The sequence below is a fragment of the Solea solea genome, chromosome 1, assembly GCF_958295425.1.
Source record: "Solea solea chromosome 1, fSolSol10.1, whole genome shotgun sequence".
Lineage (NCBI taxonomy): Eukaryota > Metazoa > Chordata > Actinopteri > Pleuronectiformes > Soleidae > Solea > Solea solea.
The window spans coordinates 17297161-17317822 of record NC_081134.1 but is presented as its reverse complement, the minus strand read 5'-3'; the positions used below and the strand labels follow the sequence as shown (position 1 = coordinate 17317822).

Sequence of the window (20662 nt, the reverse complement as noted above, 5' to 3'; positions counted from 1 at the left end):
TGTGAGTTTATTTCAAAAGAACCTCTTTGACGTGGAGGAAGTCTCTGGCCTCGAAGGTGACAGCCTGGCCCGGCACGGGGACGTTGTCGTCGTCCGCTGGAGTGTAAGAGAAGTTGCAACGTACGGCGAATGCAACAGGCTTGTACTGGGTAAACAGGACATGGTTATTACTAACGATCAGTTCAGCCATGCACGTACTTTCTTAAGAATCATTAGTGTTTTGGAAAACTACAAACTACTTCTCCCAACCCAGATGTGCAGTGGGATTGTAAAAGGATCAATAAACAGTTAGAGTATAGTTGTGAATATTGTTTTTAATCTTCACAGGATACGATTATTAACATTTGTTCACAGAGCTGTTGGCTAAACTGGACATTGTGTCAGCAGCAGTTGGCAACTTTGGCTTTTGTCATACAATACTGCACGGCCAAACTCCACAAAATCAAGATTTTAATTAAATCTAGTGTCATCACTGGCATTCCTTTAGCCATAAAGACTTAAGATGCCCTCTAAAAGTATTTTGAACCATACAACAACCAAAGACCTGAGGATTTTTAATACATGTTTACTACAAAATGTTATTTCTCAGCATGAAATATGCATTAATTACTGTATTTCATTGAATCCCAATGTATTTCAGTCTCATGTCACAAAAATTCAAATAAAATTTGCATCTTAAGGATGAAGAAAATTCTGCAAATTTGTAAGGGGCCCCCAAATAAATGACCTGTCAGTCTTTGGGAATCGCTGTTTTAAACAACACCAGCTGTGGACCTAAATAACTCTAATCTTGTATTTGAGATTTTGGATCTTAAGGGAGAATCATGCGGCAGTTAACAGCAGCGTGATTCTCCCTTAAGATCCAAAGGTTTTGATGGCTTAAACTAACATTTTCTGAATTGTTTTGAATTCAGTACATTTTTCTTTGCAAATGTGAACTATCTTTGACAACACAGTAACGGTAGCTATTTTCACAGAGGACCTTTTCACACACCACAGAGGGAAAAGCTCTGGTAATAAAATGTGCAGCATCAGTTACAGGACCCTGGTCATGTCAGTTGTAAAGCGCTGTAATCCCATCAAAGTCAAATGTCAGCGGCGAGCGCTCCGAGCCGCTAATTACTCCACTCTGGAAAGATGAGGCAGTGGACGCGGCGCCGAGGTCAGCAGGGGACGAGCAGAGGGTATTTGCCGCCTTAATTATGAAGCGGCAATTGGGAGAACATCAAACATGTGGGGGAGGATTAAATTAAATTTAATTTAATTTAATATTCAATGGGACACGTTTCAGCCCAGTTTAATATGAGTGGAAGAGATTGGACTCGCAATTACACAGAAAAAAACAATACAACAAACAAAAAAACCTGGTCTTGTTATAATTATTTATCTATTTAATTTGTCTCATTTCAATGTAGTCTTTGCCAATATATATTGACTATTGGCTGAAAAGAAGAGAAAGAGCTTTTGATGGAAGAAACCTGAAACTTTAATCATTCTGAACCCAACTCTATTGTTTAGTATATTTTATTGTTGGTCATGCTGTTTAAGCACCTAAAGGGAACTTTTCTCATGCTCAAAGTTTCCTCCACATGCTCCTTTTGTGACATTTTTGAAGAATATTAGCCTTAATTTAAGTTTCTGTATTCATGCCACAGGACTCCACATTTTTGTGTGCTTTATTTAATACTGTCTCGTCATAAAACTTGTGGATTTATTTATGAAGCACCTTTTAACTGTTTTTGAGAAGTGCTTTAGTTCACTGACTATTATTTGGGAGGAAAATTGCAAGTGCAATGTCTGTAATAAAACCAAAAATTGCAAGTAGATATTTCCCCCAAATGATTGAGCCCTATTGCTGACATCAGCAACTATCACTGTCCTTCATTATCATCCTTCTCCCGTCACTGAACAGATAAAGAGACGATACGGGTGAAGTCCACAAGGACTCGTTTTAATGGCAGAATATCACTCTATTAATCCACCTGACGTCTGTGTTTCCTGTCTGCGATGTAATCGTGTCCTTGACAGCAGCCTTTCTAAAAAAAATGAGTCAATGTGTGAGCAGCAGTGGGTCGGGTCAGCTGAGACCATGATGCAACAGTGAAATAGTACCTTGGCCTTCTCCAGCTGCACCTGGGCGTTTCTCTCCTCAACGGCATCCGAATCGTGACGCTCTCCCTGCAAGAGGGGGAGAGAGAGAGAGAGAGAGAGAGAGAGAGAGAGAGAGAGAGAGAGAGAGAGAGAGAGAGAGAGAGAGAGAGAGACACAGTAATGACTGTTCAATCACTTCAACTGGTCACTGCAGTGTGTTCAGTGATGCAGACTAAGTGGACTGTGAATATTTGGTTACATTTATCACTGAAGTCATTTTTAGTCAGCTTTTCTTTGTCATACATGTGGTGTGTTGCTGTAACACTCGCCCTCTTCCTCCTCATCACTGCCCAGACTTCAACCACCATCACCAAAGCACCAATGAGTTTATTATCACATCTCATTATACTATCTATAATTTATATATATATGTATATATATATATATATATATATATATATATATATATATAAATATATATATACATAAATATACATATAGTATATAAAAACTATTCATTAACCTATCTCTACTGATTGAAAGGAATTCCTGTCAAACAAAAAAATACTGTCATTTCACCCAGAGCCGGTCCAAGGCATAAGCGGACTAAGAAATCTGTAGTTTAACATATTAAAGAAATCTAGATATCTTAAGATATATTTAGATATCTAAATATTATTATACTTATGTTATTTGGCTAGAAAACCAAAGTCATTCAACTGGTTTACTTGTTTAATTGAAGTTCAGTATCAGCACACTGAGTGACTTCACTGAATACGAAAGTGCAAATTAATACTAGGCCACTTTTGTGATACACTGGTTTGGTGTAAATAACTATAACTATTGCAAAATAATGCAATTCACACTTTTACATTTGTATCAACAATAGGTGCCGGCTACTCTGAGGGCTTGGGTCGGCACTGGTTTCATGATGTCCCTGGCACACACAGACATTTATGAGCTAGCTTACAGAGAGTAGTGGTTACTTGGATCTGTATCTCCCCCAAAGCAGCAGCTTGCTATCTGTAGAGAGAGGAGTCTCCTTCATGTGGACTTTGCATCTCCAAGAGCTCTCTGTGCTGGATCCTAAGGCGTACTACTTCAAATGGTCTATGAGACTGCAGCATGCATTTTCAAACAGGTCATTACAGCTGGAACATGAACTTTACACCCCATGTTTGAATTAATGCCGAATTTCAAATAAGAAGGGACAGCTCTAGTACAGGAGGTCAAAACTATTATTATTGGTTTATCAAATTTCTTCTACTCTCTGCCCAAATGCAAACTGACAGAACACTTCACCGTTAAACTCATCACTTCATAGCATCTTTCTCATTTCCATTCCTTTTCCCCCACATCCTCCCATCTTCAACTGTCAAGAGGTGTTGCAGTGAATCCCTCCAGAGGATGCTCTGGGTTGTGTGCCATGTGTCCCAGAGATTGAATTGTCCCCTCAAAGACATGGTAATGAACGCCCTCTGTGTCATAGCCAGGAGGTGGCACAGCCCGACGTCAATCTGGCGCTCGTGATACACACTTGCATTCCAAAAGTCACAAATCATCTCTCTCTCTCTCTCTCTCTCTCTCTGTCTCTCTCTCAAATATAAAGAAAATGCTGAGATTCTCCTCCTCACACAATAGTGGCTGAGAACTGTGGAGTAAAGAATTATGGAGTTCTGTTCAAGTCGATAATAAGAACAGAGAGAAGAGCAGACTCCTGCAGGACTGTAGCTAAACTAGCTCTGTGTTTGTGTACAATATGAAGTTAAACTGCAACCAAAATGGTAAAAATGTCACTTGTTTGACATGTTTGTCAAACAAATGGTGTTCATATTTATATTCTGCGATACAAAATACGCTTAAGTGTTTCTGATACTGATTCAGAAACAATGACCAACAGTGACTTTCATGGACTTCGACCTATAAACCAAGTCGGTCAGTAGTTCAGTTCCTCCATCAACAGGAAGTTTGATACAAGAGCATTTACGTTTATATTCTGGAAAAAACGTGGACAAACGGCGACATTTGCAGACTTTGGTCCCTACTAAAGTGGACACGTCCCAGGCGTCGCAGAGCACACAATGTTACATGACTTGAAAGCCTAATGACTTTTTTTGAGTTTAATGGCTTAATTTAAGTACTAAGTGTTTCATTACACACTCGTCCAGGGGTTTGTGGTTTCTTTAATTATTTAAAGCATGAATAGGAGAGTCTTTGGTTCAAAGTGCAGAACAAAAGTCCAACTGAAAAGTGGAATTCTGACAACATGTGATAACAACCCAACATCCTGAAATGTCTAACTTTGGCAAAAGGAAGATTACAACAGTTTAAGTTTCATATACTTTCATTGCATATATGATTGATTTGACTGCACCATCGCTGAACCTCTTCAACCCTGTTGCAGTGAAATATTTCAGCCTAATTCTAAAGAAATATAGGATTGAGATTATCGTTCTGTGCAGCACTTTTCCTGATTTGGATTTATTTATACACGCTTTAGTGGGGACCAAAGTCTTTGTTTTCACAAAAAAATAAACCAGCATGGCAAAGCATTCACGTGATTTGTACAGGCTCATGAGACTACGCCGAGTGATTCTCAATGTCAACAAGATTGTGTTCACAGGTCAAACATCATGCTCAACCAGCAGGTCACAACTAGAGCTGCAGCAAACGATTATTTTCATAATCGATTAATCTGTCGATTATTTTCTCGATTAATCGATTAATTGTTTGGTCCATAAAATATCAGAAAACCTTAAAAAATGTTGATTGGTGATTGTCAAACCTGGAAAGGATGATGTTCTCAAATGTCTTGTTTTGTCCACAAACCAAATGATTAACTTTTAATGATTTCTTTGTTATCCAGAGCAAAGAAATTAAGAAAATATTCATATCTTAAGTTTAGACAATTGAAAATCTTGTTTTAATCATGAAAAAAGCTTCAAACCGATTCATCGATTATCAAAATAGTTGTCGATTTATTTAGTAATCGATTAATAATTGCTTAATCAATTAATCGTTTCAGCTCTAGTAACAATTCCCCTTTGGATCTCCTTCATCCCATCACTCAATCCCACCGTCTATGTTATTCCAAATGAGAGTTCTGCCTGACAACTCATGAGACGCTCTGTCTCTGACAGTGACGGATTATGCTGCATGTCATTTAATGCATGGAACTGACTCCAAAGGACTTAATATCTCACATAAAAATGAAGTGAGAACACTGAAGGGAAGGTGGAGGGATGGAGGGAAGAAAGACAACAGAATCTACAAAGGAATCTACAAAGGAAGGAAGGATATGAAGAAAGAAAAGAAGGTGTGTTTTGGCAGAGGTAAAACAAAGACAAAGGAAATGTATTGTAGGAAGTACATTTGCTCAGGGTGACATGAACTCACATAAAAACATTCACAATGAGAGAATGTTTTGTGGGGTTTTCTGTTCTTAGATTTGAGTTTATGTTGAGTTTCTAGTGGAGCTGAGCAGACAATTTTAGCCACTTCACCTGTCTAATTGTACAATTGCTGCATTTCCTCTTCATTAGACAGGCTTTTCTGCCCAGAATGAGAAGTTTGGCTCACACTCACACTCCCACACCAAATTCCATACTAATTTTAAATGTCCCTTTGTCTTGTGAATTTTAGGGTTTGAAATCCTTCCTTCAGATTTTTCTAGGTGCCACAAACTCATGAAAACCAGAAAAAGACGGGAGAATTCACAGGAATCAATGTGAAAACGGTGAAGGCAATGTGATGAGGAGAGAAGGGAAGTGAATCTCCCTGCGGTACAATTATACCCAGGGAGGGTTATTTTGTTTACCCATGACTGGTGTAGACATCTGTTAGCACAGCAACCGCCTCTCCTGCAAGCCAAAGTCACTCGGCCAATTGTGCAAAAACGCCAACGCTGAATTATTAAACAATCATGAGCTCACTACTGCAGAGAAACTGTCTACTGTATAAGTGAAGGTGAAGCAAAAATGAGGTTTGTATTCGAGAAAAAGGTCACATCTTAATGTGTATTATTGAAAATATGATTCACATTCAGTAGCTTAACTTAAAGCACAGTTGTGGTGGCCATCTCAGTCGTCCATGCTGCATGCAGATATATTTGCTAAAGGTCAAGTTTTAAAAAATCACACAGAATCCTCCCTCTGTCCATTAAAAGCCCAATTTTGACAAATACAACCTGTAAAACAAGTTTCTTTCACTCATTCTGTCTTTTTCACCTTGGACACGTCGCCAGTCCATCGCAACAGGAGACGAACAACCATTCACTCTGACACCTATGGGGTCAATTTAGTGCAGGGGTAGGCAAACACACATTTATCCGTCCCTCAATCATCTCAGCTCATTAGTGTGATCACATGGCTGAGATGTGATCTCAGAGTGGACAAAGGAAGGATGATTTGAGTGAAGCGGTGGCCTTTTTCTCTCTTGTGCGCTACCTGAAGTTGACTCACACAAGAGTGCCACACAAAAGTGTTTACACAGCTCTTTCTGCACATGCTACATGAGTACATTAGGAGGGGAGTGTCCGAGTGGGGAGATCAACTCAATCCCTGAACTAAAATAAATCTAATCGAGAGCCATCGAATCACCAGGAGTCAGCTGGCTGACCTGGATCACTGCGTTTCACCAGAGGACACAAGAAACTGTGCTCTTGAAAGAGGACTACAACAAAGCATCGTCATAGCCTCTTTCAATCATTCCCATATTCTCAACAACACATACTGTAACACAAACAGGAAGTTATGAATGAAACAAAGTAAACTTTCTCTTGTGAGCTTCAGACTGATGAAAATGCAACAGCAACCTACAGCTCAAAATAATGAGCTGAGGACAAGAGAAGCAGATGCCTGCCTTCAAATACTTTCATTGACCTTTATACAAACCACTTGAACATTAACCAGGCTTGGTTAGATGTCACCTCCATTGCATCTACTACATGAGCCACTATTGGTATACTTCTTCTTGGTCCTTTTGACACTTTTTTGGTCCCTTTTGAGACATGAAGAGTTCAAGTTGCTTCATTCCGGATGCAGATATCTGCTGCCGAGATACAGACTAAAAGATTTATTTGTCCCTGCAGTGATTAGACTTTGAAATTACCTATTGTAATCTTAAGTGTTTTTTGTCATACATGTTCGTTTCGGAATCTAATTGACCTTAGGGAATATTAAAGGTTCTTGAAACTTGAGATAGAAGCTACTGTGCGCTACCTGCACTGTGACAACTGCCAGACCTACCTATATGTAAGGCGGAACTATGCAGGATTGCTATCGGAACAAAGGCTTGTTGTGGGCTGTCTCTACTCCCCCTACTGTCTGTTAGTGAAAAACCAGCCTTGCAAGATCAGTGCCGCCAACCAGGAGTCCACAGATTTGGGAGGTCTCAAAAAGTCGTAGGTCTCACGAGACACACAAATTGCTTCACAGAACACACACACACACACACACACACCCTAGCCAGGTACTGTAATTAAATAATAATTAAATAAATAATTAATAATATTAATAAAACAGCAAATTATAAATCAGACAATAACCTCACCTCTGCGTGCCTATAACGCATTTGTTTCTAAAGTAAAACAGAGTAATTGCCACCGTTTCGGTTGTTGCCGTTGTTTTACATCCATCAGTCTCAGGGGTCAACAATGAGCACATTAAGGTTTTAGAAGAGCATAAATCTACTGCACTCTTGCAAAAGCATCGCACAAGAGATTTACATTTACAAGCAAGTGCTACAAGCGTACAGAACATTACAAAAACAAATCCAGAGTTCAGAAAAAATAATTGAAATAGGGGTTAGGGTTAGCAATGCCTAAAGAGTGAGTTAGATGATAGTGACGACAACACCCAAGATTCATTTGCAGTATAGACTACCCTAAATTGGTCGATATGTTCTGGCTCGACCAAAATTCTGATTGGTTGATTTTTTGCCATGTTAATTTCATACAGTCTATGGTTAATTTCATCAGGAGGAAAGTACCACATGCTAATGGGGGTGTTTTCACAGGTAACAGCGTGTCTTCAGAGAACACCCCCCCTTGTTTTCACTATTTTGGATTAGCCCAACCCACTAGAGACAGATTAAAGAACATCCTTCAGTCCTCCTCTAACATCCATGTCAAAGACATTGGCAGTGTGGCAGCTTTTTACAAAAATAGATGGCAGGAAAAAAGTCGAATGCTAGTTTGCCGGCAACAGTTAACATACCACAGCACGACTGAAAACATGGCATATCATATAAAAACGGAAAGCTAACTTGTCTGCGTTAGGTTGCTCCGTCTGTTTTGAGTATATGTTCATCACAGAATTATATTTATATTATATAATATTTCAATGTTTGTTTTCAATAATTGTTGATTCGCGTTATAACTGCAGGCTATTTGTGTCTGAGCCGTGAAGCTGAGCTCCTATGTTCAATCTCGCACAGTGCGAAATTCCTGGGCTTCAGTCGACCAAGACTTTCTTTGGTTGATTACAGCCCTAGTGGCTAGTAGTTTTGCATGACCCATTGATCATCGAATTGTGCAACATATGGGGGTTTCAAAATGGGAAACTTTCCATGGGAATTAACCGGAATAAACTGTAGATTTTCAAAACTGAAGGGTGGGGTCGTAAATATAGTTGGCAACTAATAAACTGTAGCATAATCTTAGCTAAAAGAATCAGATTTGATACAAATACAGTCAAATATCAAAGCTATTCCTCATCACAGATGATTTCTAGAAACTATTGAAGCCACACATTTGAGCCCATGGACTACAGGACTAGGGAGTTCATTTTATTTTACATTTCCTCTCAGCACGACTTAGCACAAGTAGAAATTGTCCACTGCAGCAGATTCTGGTACACACTTGGTGTACGTAACACAAAGATACCATTCTTGCTGCACAATCCCTCAACACATTGGGAGCCATTACCATGACAACCATTAAGCGGAATATGCAACCTCAGCATAAATGACTGGCACTGATGACAATTCTCAACATGCTGTGATCCTCAGAACGACACAAATGAAGATAAAAATCATCCTCCAGCATATTCACCGTTCAGTGTCTTCAACTCCAAATGAAATCCACTCCATCCTCATCGACCAACTAACTAAAAACTAAAAGATGAGGGAGATCCATTAACTTATAATTAAGTCTGAGTTTAAATTTGGCAGAGCTCAGTTCCACTGGTTGTGCTTTATGTCAAACAAACCTCATATTCTCATTCAAATCCACTACATGACCAATCACACAAAAGACGAAGAGAGGGACAGGAATAAAGATCTGGTAATACAATCGGTGCCAGTAGCAGATTCTCACCCTGACTCACACAGTATGTGCATGTTTCTCACATAGCTCAGACTGAACAGCATTCAATTTAAAATTATTAAAGCAGAACTAAGCAGGATTTGTACCCTTATTTAACATCTTTGGAGTCATTGTGAGGGTTCAATGTCTTGTAGCGGGGAGATTGAGGGCTCTCTCCACTCCCCCTACTGTCTTTTAGTGGAGAACCAGCCTTGCAAGATCATGGCTGCTGACCTCGGGCTCAGGAGGTCTTGCAAGGTCTCGGGTCTCCAACATGAATTGCTTTTTTCCGAATGGTGAGAAATGAAAAAAAACCAGAAGCGTGCAAAACGGATGCCGAGCTGGCGTTCTTGCAGTTGCAGTTGCGAGTGTCTTTTGAATAATCTCTGTGTGCTTTATGTATTTATGTGTATTTACACTTCCTGTTTGCTATTGTTTGACCATTTCTACGAACAATGCCCATTGCTGGTTTGTTTTCGGTGGGTGTTCTTCCATCAGCACGGACAATGCACATGGCCAGGAGAGGGGGAATGGAGGAGGGGAGTTTCTATGACAGTGTGGATAAAGCAGTAGACACAAAAGGGAGCTCCGTCGAGGAAAAGGCGAAAAACTGACCAGACTTCCAAAGTTCAGCTTTAATGCAGAGGCCACATGGACACAGTAGTAGCCCCCTTCGGACCTGATATTAACATCAGTTCTGAGACAGAGTGGATCTGGCTTCAACTGTGCTGACACTGAGGCTGGTCAAGAGGAAAAACTGTGTTTTAAACCAGCTCGGCAGTACAGATGTGTCCATGTCCATGTGTTAACGTGTGTATATCTGTGTAAAATATTAATTTGCTGATATATCTTCATCCTTCCTCATGCAAAACCATAATTGATACGCCGGGGCAAATATTGATATTGTCATTAACAAATGAAGGCGCTCTAAAGTAAAGTCTCAGATTCACTTGCCGGGCATTGCAACTTCATGTCTCCTCAAATGAATGAGGGAAACTTGGGCAGAAGTTACCTGGCCGACGAAGAGGGAGTTGGCCATCCACGTTCAATACATAGACTTCATACACTTTATTTTCTATGTGGTGAATAAATAGAGAAATCCTGCATTATTAACTTTAGACAGATATCGTGATGTATCACTATATGATTGTCTTGCAATATGTTGATTATCACTGAATCACTGTATCTTGATATCATCGGTACACTATGATTCCCATCCCTAATCTGTGTCCATGTCTCGGGTTAGTCAAAGTGACAGTCTCATTAGTCTTTGACCTAAGCCTAAAAACCTTCATTAAAAACCTTGCTCGTGAGCTTAAGAAGATAAAATCATGCGCCAGGAAAAAAACAAACACTGCCTGCTTACTAATCACCCTTTACTAAAGCTCCCTGTTGTCTGAAGAGCAGGTCACTAATCTAATTGTGACAAATTTCCTGTCGGGCCTCTTAATGAGCTGCTGGCGCTGAGCCCAGGTGTTTGAAAATTCCTTATTTTCACCTACAAATGTCTGCCTGTAACGGAGGAACAGCTCAACTTCTTTGCCGCTTTGTCTCTTGGCAGTTACCAGACTTTCCGCACGCTGTGCACCAATCCTATGTGCTGTCTAATCAGCTGCTTTGCATCATCTGGCACCAGGCCTTTTGCCTGATGCTCCCATGGAGCAGATACATCCCAGCTGGCACTGCCGTCTTTACTTTGGCATGAGCTGCCGTCTGTGGAGTAAAAGGCTGTGTCACGGCACTTTAGATCTCCACTTATTGAGACTTGGGTTCTTTCTCATTTGTTTGTGTGTTTTTTTTTGCTTTTCATGTCAGTAAGTGAGTTAAAACCATACTCCACGACACTGAAATGTGTGCAAATGTCTGTTACATTCAAAACCATTTTCAAAATGTGTTCACACAACGCTGATTAAGCCTCTGAGCTCCACTCAAGTCTTCGAGGAAAACAAACAATTCCTATTTGATTAACTTCATGTAGTTTGGGTTCAGGCTTTATTCAAAGTGTTAAAGTAACAATAGAAGAGTTGTATTACATTATCTGCCACCACGAGTCACTCTGGTGACGGCAGGAAGCTGCGCTGTTCAATTCCATAGACATATACTGGCAGTACACAGTATATACACTACATGGACACTTGACCATTGCAACAAATCAGAGACCGTAATGACGTATTCAAATACATATTCAGTACTTGGATATCACAGCTTCCATTCTTCTTTGTAAGACTTTCCTCAAGATTTTGAAGTGTTTCTATGGTGAATCTGTGTCCATTCATTCTGTAGAGCACTTATGCAACGGATGTTGGACGAGAAGTCCTGGCTCACAATCTCTGTTCCAGTTCATCCCAAAGGTGCTCGTTGTGATTGAGGTCAGGGCTCTGTGTGGGTCAAGTCAAGTTCTTCCACACCAAAAACCTGTCAGTCCTTGCTTTGTGCACTGAGACACAGTCATGTTGGAATAGTAATGAACCTTCCTCAAATTGTTGGACGCAGAGCGTTGTCCAAAATGTCTTGGTATGCTGAAGCGTTAAGATTGGCCTTCATTGGAGATAAGCGATCTAGCCCAAAGCCTGAGTGAAGCACCTGCATTCAATACTTGGGTGGCCAAATACTTTTGTCCATTTTTGGCAACTCGTATCTTCACTGGCTGTTTTTGATAAAAGTGAAGAGGGTGGATAGTAGCCAAAACAGACGAGGACAAGCAGAGGGGGGAGTATTTTGCTAAATCACCAAAGATCCTGAGAGACGGCACAGATGGATCACTGCCATTAAATATGCTCAAAGCGAGCATTTTACTTCATATTAGGTATAGATTCTGTAATATTGTGTTCATTTACTTGCTGTTAATTTGTGCAGAAGCGTGTTCCTGCCACCATGGCTGTGTAACATGACATCTGGAACTCTATGGCGAAAGTCTGCATGTTTAAAATATTGTCGATGCAAAAAGAACAGAAAGATTTGCTTTGAAAGAAAAGCAAAATCCATCCATACATTTTCTACCACTTCATCATCCACATGGTGGTCGCTGTGCCAATCTCAGCTGACATAAAGCAATAGGTGAGGTACACCCTGGACAGCTCGCCAGTAAAAGCAAAATCAAATGGGAAATTCAGAGGAATTACAGAGGAAAAGCAACATGTATGTGCTCTCTCTCTCTCTCTCTGGGTCATGATTGTCTGTGAGTAAGGAGATTAAGATAGCATGTGTCAATCTCGGCTTTGGAGAGAAAGAGAGACGGAGAGAAACAAACTTCTCACCGACAGACAACAGACCGCTGCTCGGACTTAACATACTCGAGCTCCCTGAGAGGCATCAGATACGGATACAGAATAGCTGCATACATTTTATCTATACGACTTAAGTCCTGGCTCCTGTAAAAGATAGGTTTCATAGACACCAAGTCTCTTTGCCCGTCACTGCACAGCACCATGATGCAACATGATTAGGGTTGGCTGAGGACGTCTGTGTGCGTGCGCACACGCAAGTGAGGGGATTATTTAAAAATAAATAAATATATTTTTGCCATTCATTCGTGCCGTGATGATTTCTCACTCTCTGCATCAAGTCACTCATCGGGTGAAGTGAGAGCCACGGACGCAAGTCATTTAAAAATCAATTTGGAAACCCCAAACTACCAACTTTCCACACAACTCACTCCAGCACCTCATTGCTCCACTTTCTGCCTGGAAGAGGAGCAGGTATCTGGATGTAATGCCCCACTAACAGCTACTAAGAGGCTTTTCCTATTCTGGGTAACAAGTAGTGGGCCAGCACTAACCACGCACTGAAATCCAATACAGTACACGGCATCTACAGGGTTCTACAAAATCCCTCTTGTGCCTCTCATTTGTTGTTAGCATCCTGGTTATTTATCAATGTATTACAGTCTCCACCGGCTGTTGACATAAATCTGACCCTGTATCTGCTGAAGGCTCAACTATGTTCACTGTTTGGATTATAACGTCAGACCTGTAGCTCAGGAAATCTACACCTGCACAACATAGATATTTCCAGATGGCTAAAACAGGAGGGGTGTTGAGAATAATGCATCACAGTGTGGGCATGCAACAATGTAATGACAGTGCACAATCCAGCACAGCCATGTAACATCATTGCTTGTTGAATTTCCAGGTCCTAGAAGCTGAAGCTCAATATTTGCCAACATCCAATCTGCCTATATATATATATCGGGAAAGCTTGGGCCGATAAACTCCTCTGTTTTAAAAATAAGCAGAATATTTTTCAAATTCATGTTGCAGCAGATGTAGATATATAGTTTCAAAGGGAGCAAGTATAGAAGTCATTAGAAATGTAGTCATTCGTCCTATTGGCGGGATCTGGACGTGTTTGCAGATATCCGATATCCTATTGATAAACTGGTGCATCCCTACAGCACATAATCAATTATAGTCGCCTTTAACATTAATATTTGTTGATTTTCCAGGTGCTAGAAGCTGCAGCTCAACAGCAGAAAAATGTGCTTTGTTTTTCGGGGATGGAACATTTCGATTTCATCTGTAAAGAAATGTTTAAATTCCATATTCCAATTCCATATGTATCCGACAGCTTGTATTAACTGGTAAAAAAAATTAGGAAAAATAGCGATGTGAGACAAAGAGAATTAGGCCTGAGATGCATCTTGATAGTCATCGGAATCAAATTGTGAGGCCAGTGAAGATGCACAGCACAAATACTCAGTGAATCCAATGCACATGGTGGAATGTTAAAGTATTAAAGGCTTTTCCACTGAAATTCTCTCTCAGTGCTTGCAAATGACATTAGTACTTCTTTTATTTAAAAGGTCCAGTGTGTAAAATGTAGGTGAAATTATTTCCATTTGGTAGAAATTGAAGAAAAGTATCTATAATTTAGTGTACAATTGCCTCATTGTATGCATGTTGTTTTATTTCATTACCTCAGAATGAGCCTATGTTAATATCATTAGCTGGGTCAGCTCTACAGAGGCCACCATTTTGGACTATCGTGATTTTACGACAAACTGAACATTATTTCCAGTTGTGATGCTAAGTGAAGGCTACAAAGGGTGAGGAGAGGGATATTCCGCTGCAATGTGCAACTTCCCCAAAACGATTTTGTGGATTTTGACACTACCTTTAAGCAAAGTAAGTGTTTCATGGAAAAGATGAGACTATCAACTCAAGATATAATAGTATACGGAGTAATCATACAGAGGAAGAAAAAACCTGCTGTAATGCAAAATATCCATCCTGCAGAAAGAGAGAATAAATAAATATCCGATAAATGTCACACAATATGGAACACCAATGTCTCACAGCAAGTCAAAGAGTTCTAATTGAAAGAAACAATAAGTGCAGGAGGGGAGAGATTTAATCCATGTGATTTTCACAGGCCATTGGTGATGTAACCCTGTCTCTGAAGCCTGTGGTGTTCAGTTGGCCACAGCATGGCACATGATACATGCATGAGGATATGAATCCCTGTCTGCCCTGCGCATTGTGACTGTAACAGTGAGTGCAATGATGCGGAAAGGCCTCACACCAGGATTAACGCGCTGTGCAACAGATGGTGCATCCTCCTACTCTTCCTGTTCAACACACACACACACACAAACATTGCAAAGGTAAAACATTACAAATCGCATGTTTTACCTTTTTCTTAGGCGGCATGGTGAGTTAAACGAGCCTCTCGTGTTATTCCACGACTTTAATCCCCAGTCCAAATTATCGTTCACCTGGCTCCATGAGATTGGACACTGACAAGCATGGCACGAGGCTGTGTCTACATTTACACCAGGTGGATTCAGCCAAAGACGCCGTCAAATGTTCCAAAAAAACGCCACCGCGCATTCATCCAGCGCCGTTTCGTGCGTAAAAGTGAAATACAGCCGCGACGCGACGCACGAGACACCGCCGGAGACACGGGTGAGTTGCGTGCGAGGTTTCACTTAAGTCCGTGTTGAGAGAGTGGTTATACCCTTTCCCGAGTCCCGAGGGTATTAAAGGCTTATTTCTCTGTGCGGCATCTGTTGCGCTGCACACCGCTCACTCTGACAAGCACCGAGGAGGAGGAAGGTGTCTCTGGTGTCTCTGTCCTCTCTGTCCTCTCTGTCCAGCATGACTGATACACAGCAAAGTGGGGACTGAGTCAGTGTTAGTTAGCTCCTTCCTCTGAGGCTGTGATGCCTGATATGTGTGTGTGTGTGTGTGTATATTTATACTTTGGTCCAAAAACCTTAGAAACCTTTGTGAGGATCTGGGCCCCACAAATTTAAAGGGAATTTTCAGGGTTAAGACGTGGTTTTACGATTAGGGTTAGAATTGGGTTTAGTTTAGGCTTAGGTACTTAGCTTTAAAATGAGAAAAATCAGGCCTTTCTTTTTTTTCTGAGGTCGTTTCTCATCTTAGCGCCAGTAATGTCACCACAACTGCTAATATCATAAGACCAGTAGTCTTCACAGAGACCAAAACCTGGTCCTTCCGAGGCAGAAACTTATCTGTGAGGATCCTGTTAAGTTTAAGGCTAAGATTTGAACATACTCACCTCCCACTTGCAAGAGTTTGACCAGCGGACATTGATCAAACGCAATTGGATAGACTTACAACCAAGCAGGCCAATGATCCGCATGATTTATGCAGAGCGACAGAAAACCTGCCAACAGCAACAAAATAGTCACCAGAAATACCAGGAAAGCTAGAAAAACAACATTTAATGACAAACTTGAGTGAACTGACCCTTTCAAATCATGGCGACAATGCTTTTGACTATGACATATTTAAACTAAATATGTGTTATTCCAAAATACTTTCCTCCATTATTGTTGAAAGATAAGTAACACCCATGACACTGCATGGTCCATTAGTAGCTGTGACCTGTCTGTCCACTGGATAGCCAGGCAGCGGACATCAGCAGATGGGCAACATGGTGAAGTACCAGAATCTCCAGGAAGAGCTTTGGGAGCCGAGGGACACAGACGAGTGAGTGTTACATAAGTGAGAGGGAAAAAGAAAAGCAGGGCTGTCGTGCGATAGAACAGCCTGTGGAAGTGTGTAGCAAGGGGCTCTGACACTGACACATCTGGACCTTCAAGACACACACACCGCTGTACCCACACACATTCCCTATAGACCCTATTTTTTAAAGTAACTAAGGGTCCAACTTCCTGTTTTTGTGCGGCACTTCGGGACTATCGATAGGGACAACAGCAACATTCCCTTCTTATTTGCAGCTGATGATCAAAACATTCTGGTTCCATTAAAGCCCTTTGTTTGAACCAACTGCTTTCATAGCAACCCCTGTTTGCACACATGATACCTGTTGTTGTCCTGCCTGCTGCATAAAACTACCTAACTACTGACTGGAAATACCAAACCGGACGCCTCGCAAGAAAATAATGGCATACGTCTACTTACATGTAAAAAAAAAAAGGTCTATTTGTATTCCAAAGTCATTTAGCCCGTGGGATTGTTCCAGAATCTAAACTCGCTAAATCTGGCCCCTGACATCACAGATCTCCTCCAGCAGGATGCGCCCATTCAGTAAACACAACTGTGTAGATGTCACAAAAGGCAGTCAGATTAGTTCTGTCATGAAACAGAGGAAGTATTAGTATTCTCAGTAAATAAAACCCAGTGTACCATTTATACGATGCGTAAATTAGCTTGTTTCCTTTCAAGCACTACACCCACCCTGCAAATTAAGTTTGTTTCTCTCTAACAGATGTTAGTGAGGTGTCTTCTGCATTAATCATTATCCGTCAAGCTGTCTAACAATCACACTGACTGCAGAGACAACAATTACAGAGACAATTAAATAGAAGCCTAAGGATAAGCCTTTTTTAAAAAAAAATTAAAACTACAATTCCATGTCCACTGAACTAACTAGTAGGTGGACGTGTACTTGAGATTCTTCTGTCGCATTCAAAATCTGTTGCATGAGTGTGTGTGTGTTGAACCGCCGGGCCAGAGATGGATGGCATGCACAGTTTCAGGCAAAGACCCAGACAGCCTCCCACTCTGGTCTCCACGGGGTCTAGAAATGAGAAGATGACCCACCTGTTTGGACTTGAAAAAAAAAAAAAAAGACCCATTATGGGCTGCAAAAAGACAGAGGTGAAAATCATGTAATCGTATTTATTCAACTATGGTCACGCAGACTCAGCACACATTAGCTGCTTCCACTCTCGAGGCTTATCGTCACTTTTTGGTTAATACTCTTTGATTTAGGGCAGGATGGTGTAATGCAGGTTGGAGCTTTGGGATCATTTTTGACTGCACAGCTGTTGGACACATTAAGGCAGAAACAAAGGTCATGTTTATTTACCTGAATTATACCCATGAAACATCCTTGTTTGGTCCAACACAGAGCATCTGTTTAGATAAGTACAAGCCCACGAGTCTAAATTCTCTATATGTCCATCCATCCATCCATCTTTTTACCACATTTTGGGGCTTTTCTATCATACAGTTCAAGCACTACTTTTTAGTACCTGCTCTGGTGAGGTTCCAAGCGAGCGGAGCCGATACTAAAAATGTGACCTCAATAAACTGCCAGCCACTGATTAGTCAGAGAGTGCCGTCACTGGAAGAGTCATGAGCGCGACGCCCAACACAAGAATCAAACTGAACAATACCGAAATGTAGATCAGTAAAAAATAGACTTCAGAATCCGGAAACATGCGTTCATCTCCAACTTTTAGCAAGGACATTTCTAAAATCTTAATATTTAACAGAGGAGTCTGGCGTATGTAGCGTTTTGTGCAGCCGTGCTATGACGACCATGCCTATGTTGAGGAAGGAGGTACAATGAAGTGATGGAAAATAACAAGCTTGATACCAAACAGAGTACAGCCGAGTACTGTATGATGGATGAATGTCATTAATCCTCCACACAACACAGGGCAGGCTGACATAAGGCAAAAGGCGGGGTACAGCCTGCACAGTTCACCAGTCCATCGCAGGGTCAACATACAGAGATGATCAAGTTACGGTGTCCAATTAACCTAATCCCCAATCTGCATGTTTTGAACTGTGTGAGGAAGGAAGCCAGAGTACCCATGAGGACTGAGTCCTCATGGGTCCTCTGAGGACTCAAGAGTACCCATGCACAAAGGCCCTCGCCTCGGTCAAACAAGAATCTGAAGCGGTGACCTTATTGCTGCCCACTGCATGCCTATATGTAGTCTTCATCATAAGGACTACAGACATACAGTACACAACACATTTCAAAACAGCACCACCAACAGCGTTCCCCCTTCACACCCAGTCAACTCCCTGTCCTCTAAACTACCAGGCTGAACGGCCATACTCACCCAGGAGACATTTTTGTTCTTGGACACTTTTGACATGACTTCCAGGGCCAACTCCGGATAGACTCACCGTCCTCACACACACATGGACACACACACACACACACACACAGACGTCCCGTCCACCTTTAGCAACAGCAGAACCAGCAGCAGCCTCAGCAGCCCGCTCAGAGATGGAGACAAGCTTTTCATTTGACGTCCTCCACCGTTTCCCCCGTGCCAACAACCATTGCCAGATTTACATCTGCCTGGAGCGTCACCAGCCAATCACACCACAGCAGTGCATGTTCCAAAACTGACTCCACGAGAAAAAGGAAGAGGTGGAGAAGGAGTGGGAGCACAAGAGAAACAAAAAAAAAAAAAAAACAGAATAGCTCCAGAACTGTCTGTCAGAGGCAGAATGTGCAGTAAAGTTTCTGAAGCACTCTCTTCCTCCTCCTTTTTTAGTGTTGGCTGCCGGCTCTTATCAAATTCATAAACCCTGTATGAATATGCAACCAGACATCTGGCTTATGCTCCTCCTCCGTGATGCCAGAGGCTGGGGCCAGTAAACGGCCAATCCTGCCATGAGCTGAGCTAACCTAACATCTGTGAGAGGAGATTGACGGGGGATGGACGGAGGAAAGAGAGAGAGAGAGAGGGGACAAAGAGGTGGATCAAGTGGAAGGAAGAAGGAAGGAGGTGATGGACGGCCAGTCTATTGAGGGCATGGCAGATTACTAATCCACTAACATATGATTAAAGACAAAACAAACACATTGTGTTGAAATACTCTACTGCCATTTCTTGCCTGTTTAACAAAGACAGAGCAAAGACACTGCACAGTGACTTAAGAGAGGGATCGACAAATAAAATGTTTCCTAAATCTCACACAGAGTTTTGACACACTCCCTCTTGGAGTCACAGTGGCATAAATATAAATATATTGCTGTCCCTGGCTGTAAGTCAGGTCACAACAGGTTTACAAGCAACTTAAAATAATAGTTCAGGGGAAGCTTTAGGAGGATATGGACGTAGATTATTACAGCAGGGATTTGTATGTTATAACTAATTTGAACATTATGACTTTTTTACTGTGTTATTATTTTAGCCACCTGGATGCAAACTGCATGTGTTAGTCGTTCGCTAACTAAAAAAAACCATGTTGTGTTCTCCCAGTATCTATTGTCACTGGTGGAAATGTCAAATAGTGGAACAGAAACGACTCTGCAGCTCACACAGAAATATACACTTGCATCGCACGTGGACACAAACCAGTCGCATGTAACCAGGAACATTGCCAGAGAAGTTGGAGTAATGTGTGCACTTGTTGGTGAAAATGCCACAACAGATGACTGCTGCCAAAACTGTGTCACTGAAACAAAGGATAAGAACGAGGAAACAGCGAGTCAGCGCTAACAACAGTGCTCTAAAGACTCACGGAATCTTTATGTGTATGTTTTCTGACCTTAACCTGGATTCCATGCTTTCTAGTGAGATTGTAAATAAAAAATATTCTACCCATAAAACACATTAAAAGTGAAATATGTGGAGACAGCGTGGTTCAACGGAGGCAAATCATTTTCATATATCCTGGGACTGCCCCAAATTGAACTTGTATTGGAAAGACATCCATAGAATATTAACCACTGTATTAAGGACTCAAATACCCATGGACTTGGAGACTCTTGTTGAGGCCATGTTGTGTTTTTGAAACGAAGGAGCAATTCAAAGCTGCTGCAGGCCCTTTTGGCAGCAAGTAAAAAAAAATCAATCACTAGAACATGGCTAAACCCTGTCCCACCTACATTGGACGATTGGCACAGAACAATTTTAGAAATTTTCATAATGGAAAAGTTGACTTATTCTTTGAGGACCCAAAAAGACCAATTTATCAGATTTGGAATAAATGGATTGAATTTATAGCTCCAATGTGAGTAGGGTTGTATGACCGGGCCAACAATCATTCACTCACTCATTCAGACAAAACTGAGACGAACAGT

The 20662-nt window shown here is 41.2% G+C and overlaps 1 protein-coding gene across 2 annotated transcripts in view; it reads right to left on the bottom strand.

Annotated features, from left to right (window-relative positions):
* The window catches only part of cacnb2b (calcium channel, voltage-dependent, beta 2b), a 35235-nt gene that overhangs the window by 9924 nt on the left and 4649 nt on the right, over positions 1-20662 (bottom strand). The window contains exons 1-3 of one of the 2 annotated variants that reach the window (XM_058642752.1): positions 15025-15490; positions 2113-2178; positions 23-145 (exon numbers count right to left, since the gene is read on the bottom strand). In XM_058642752.1, coding sequence (XP_058498735.1) covers positions 23-145; positions 2113-2178; positions 15025-15042 — 207 coding nt within the window. In that variant the 5' untranslated portion in view covers positions 15043-15490. Of the gene's footprint in view, positions 1-22; positions 146-2112; positions 2179-15024; positions 15491-20662 lie in introns of those variants that run through there. The other variant, XM_058642742.1, reaches the window with a different exon arrangement.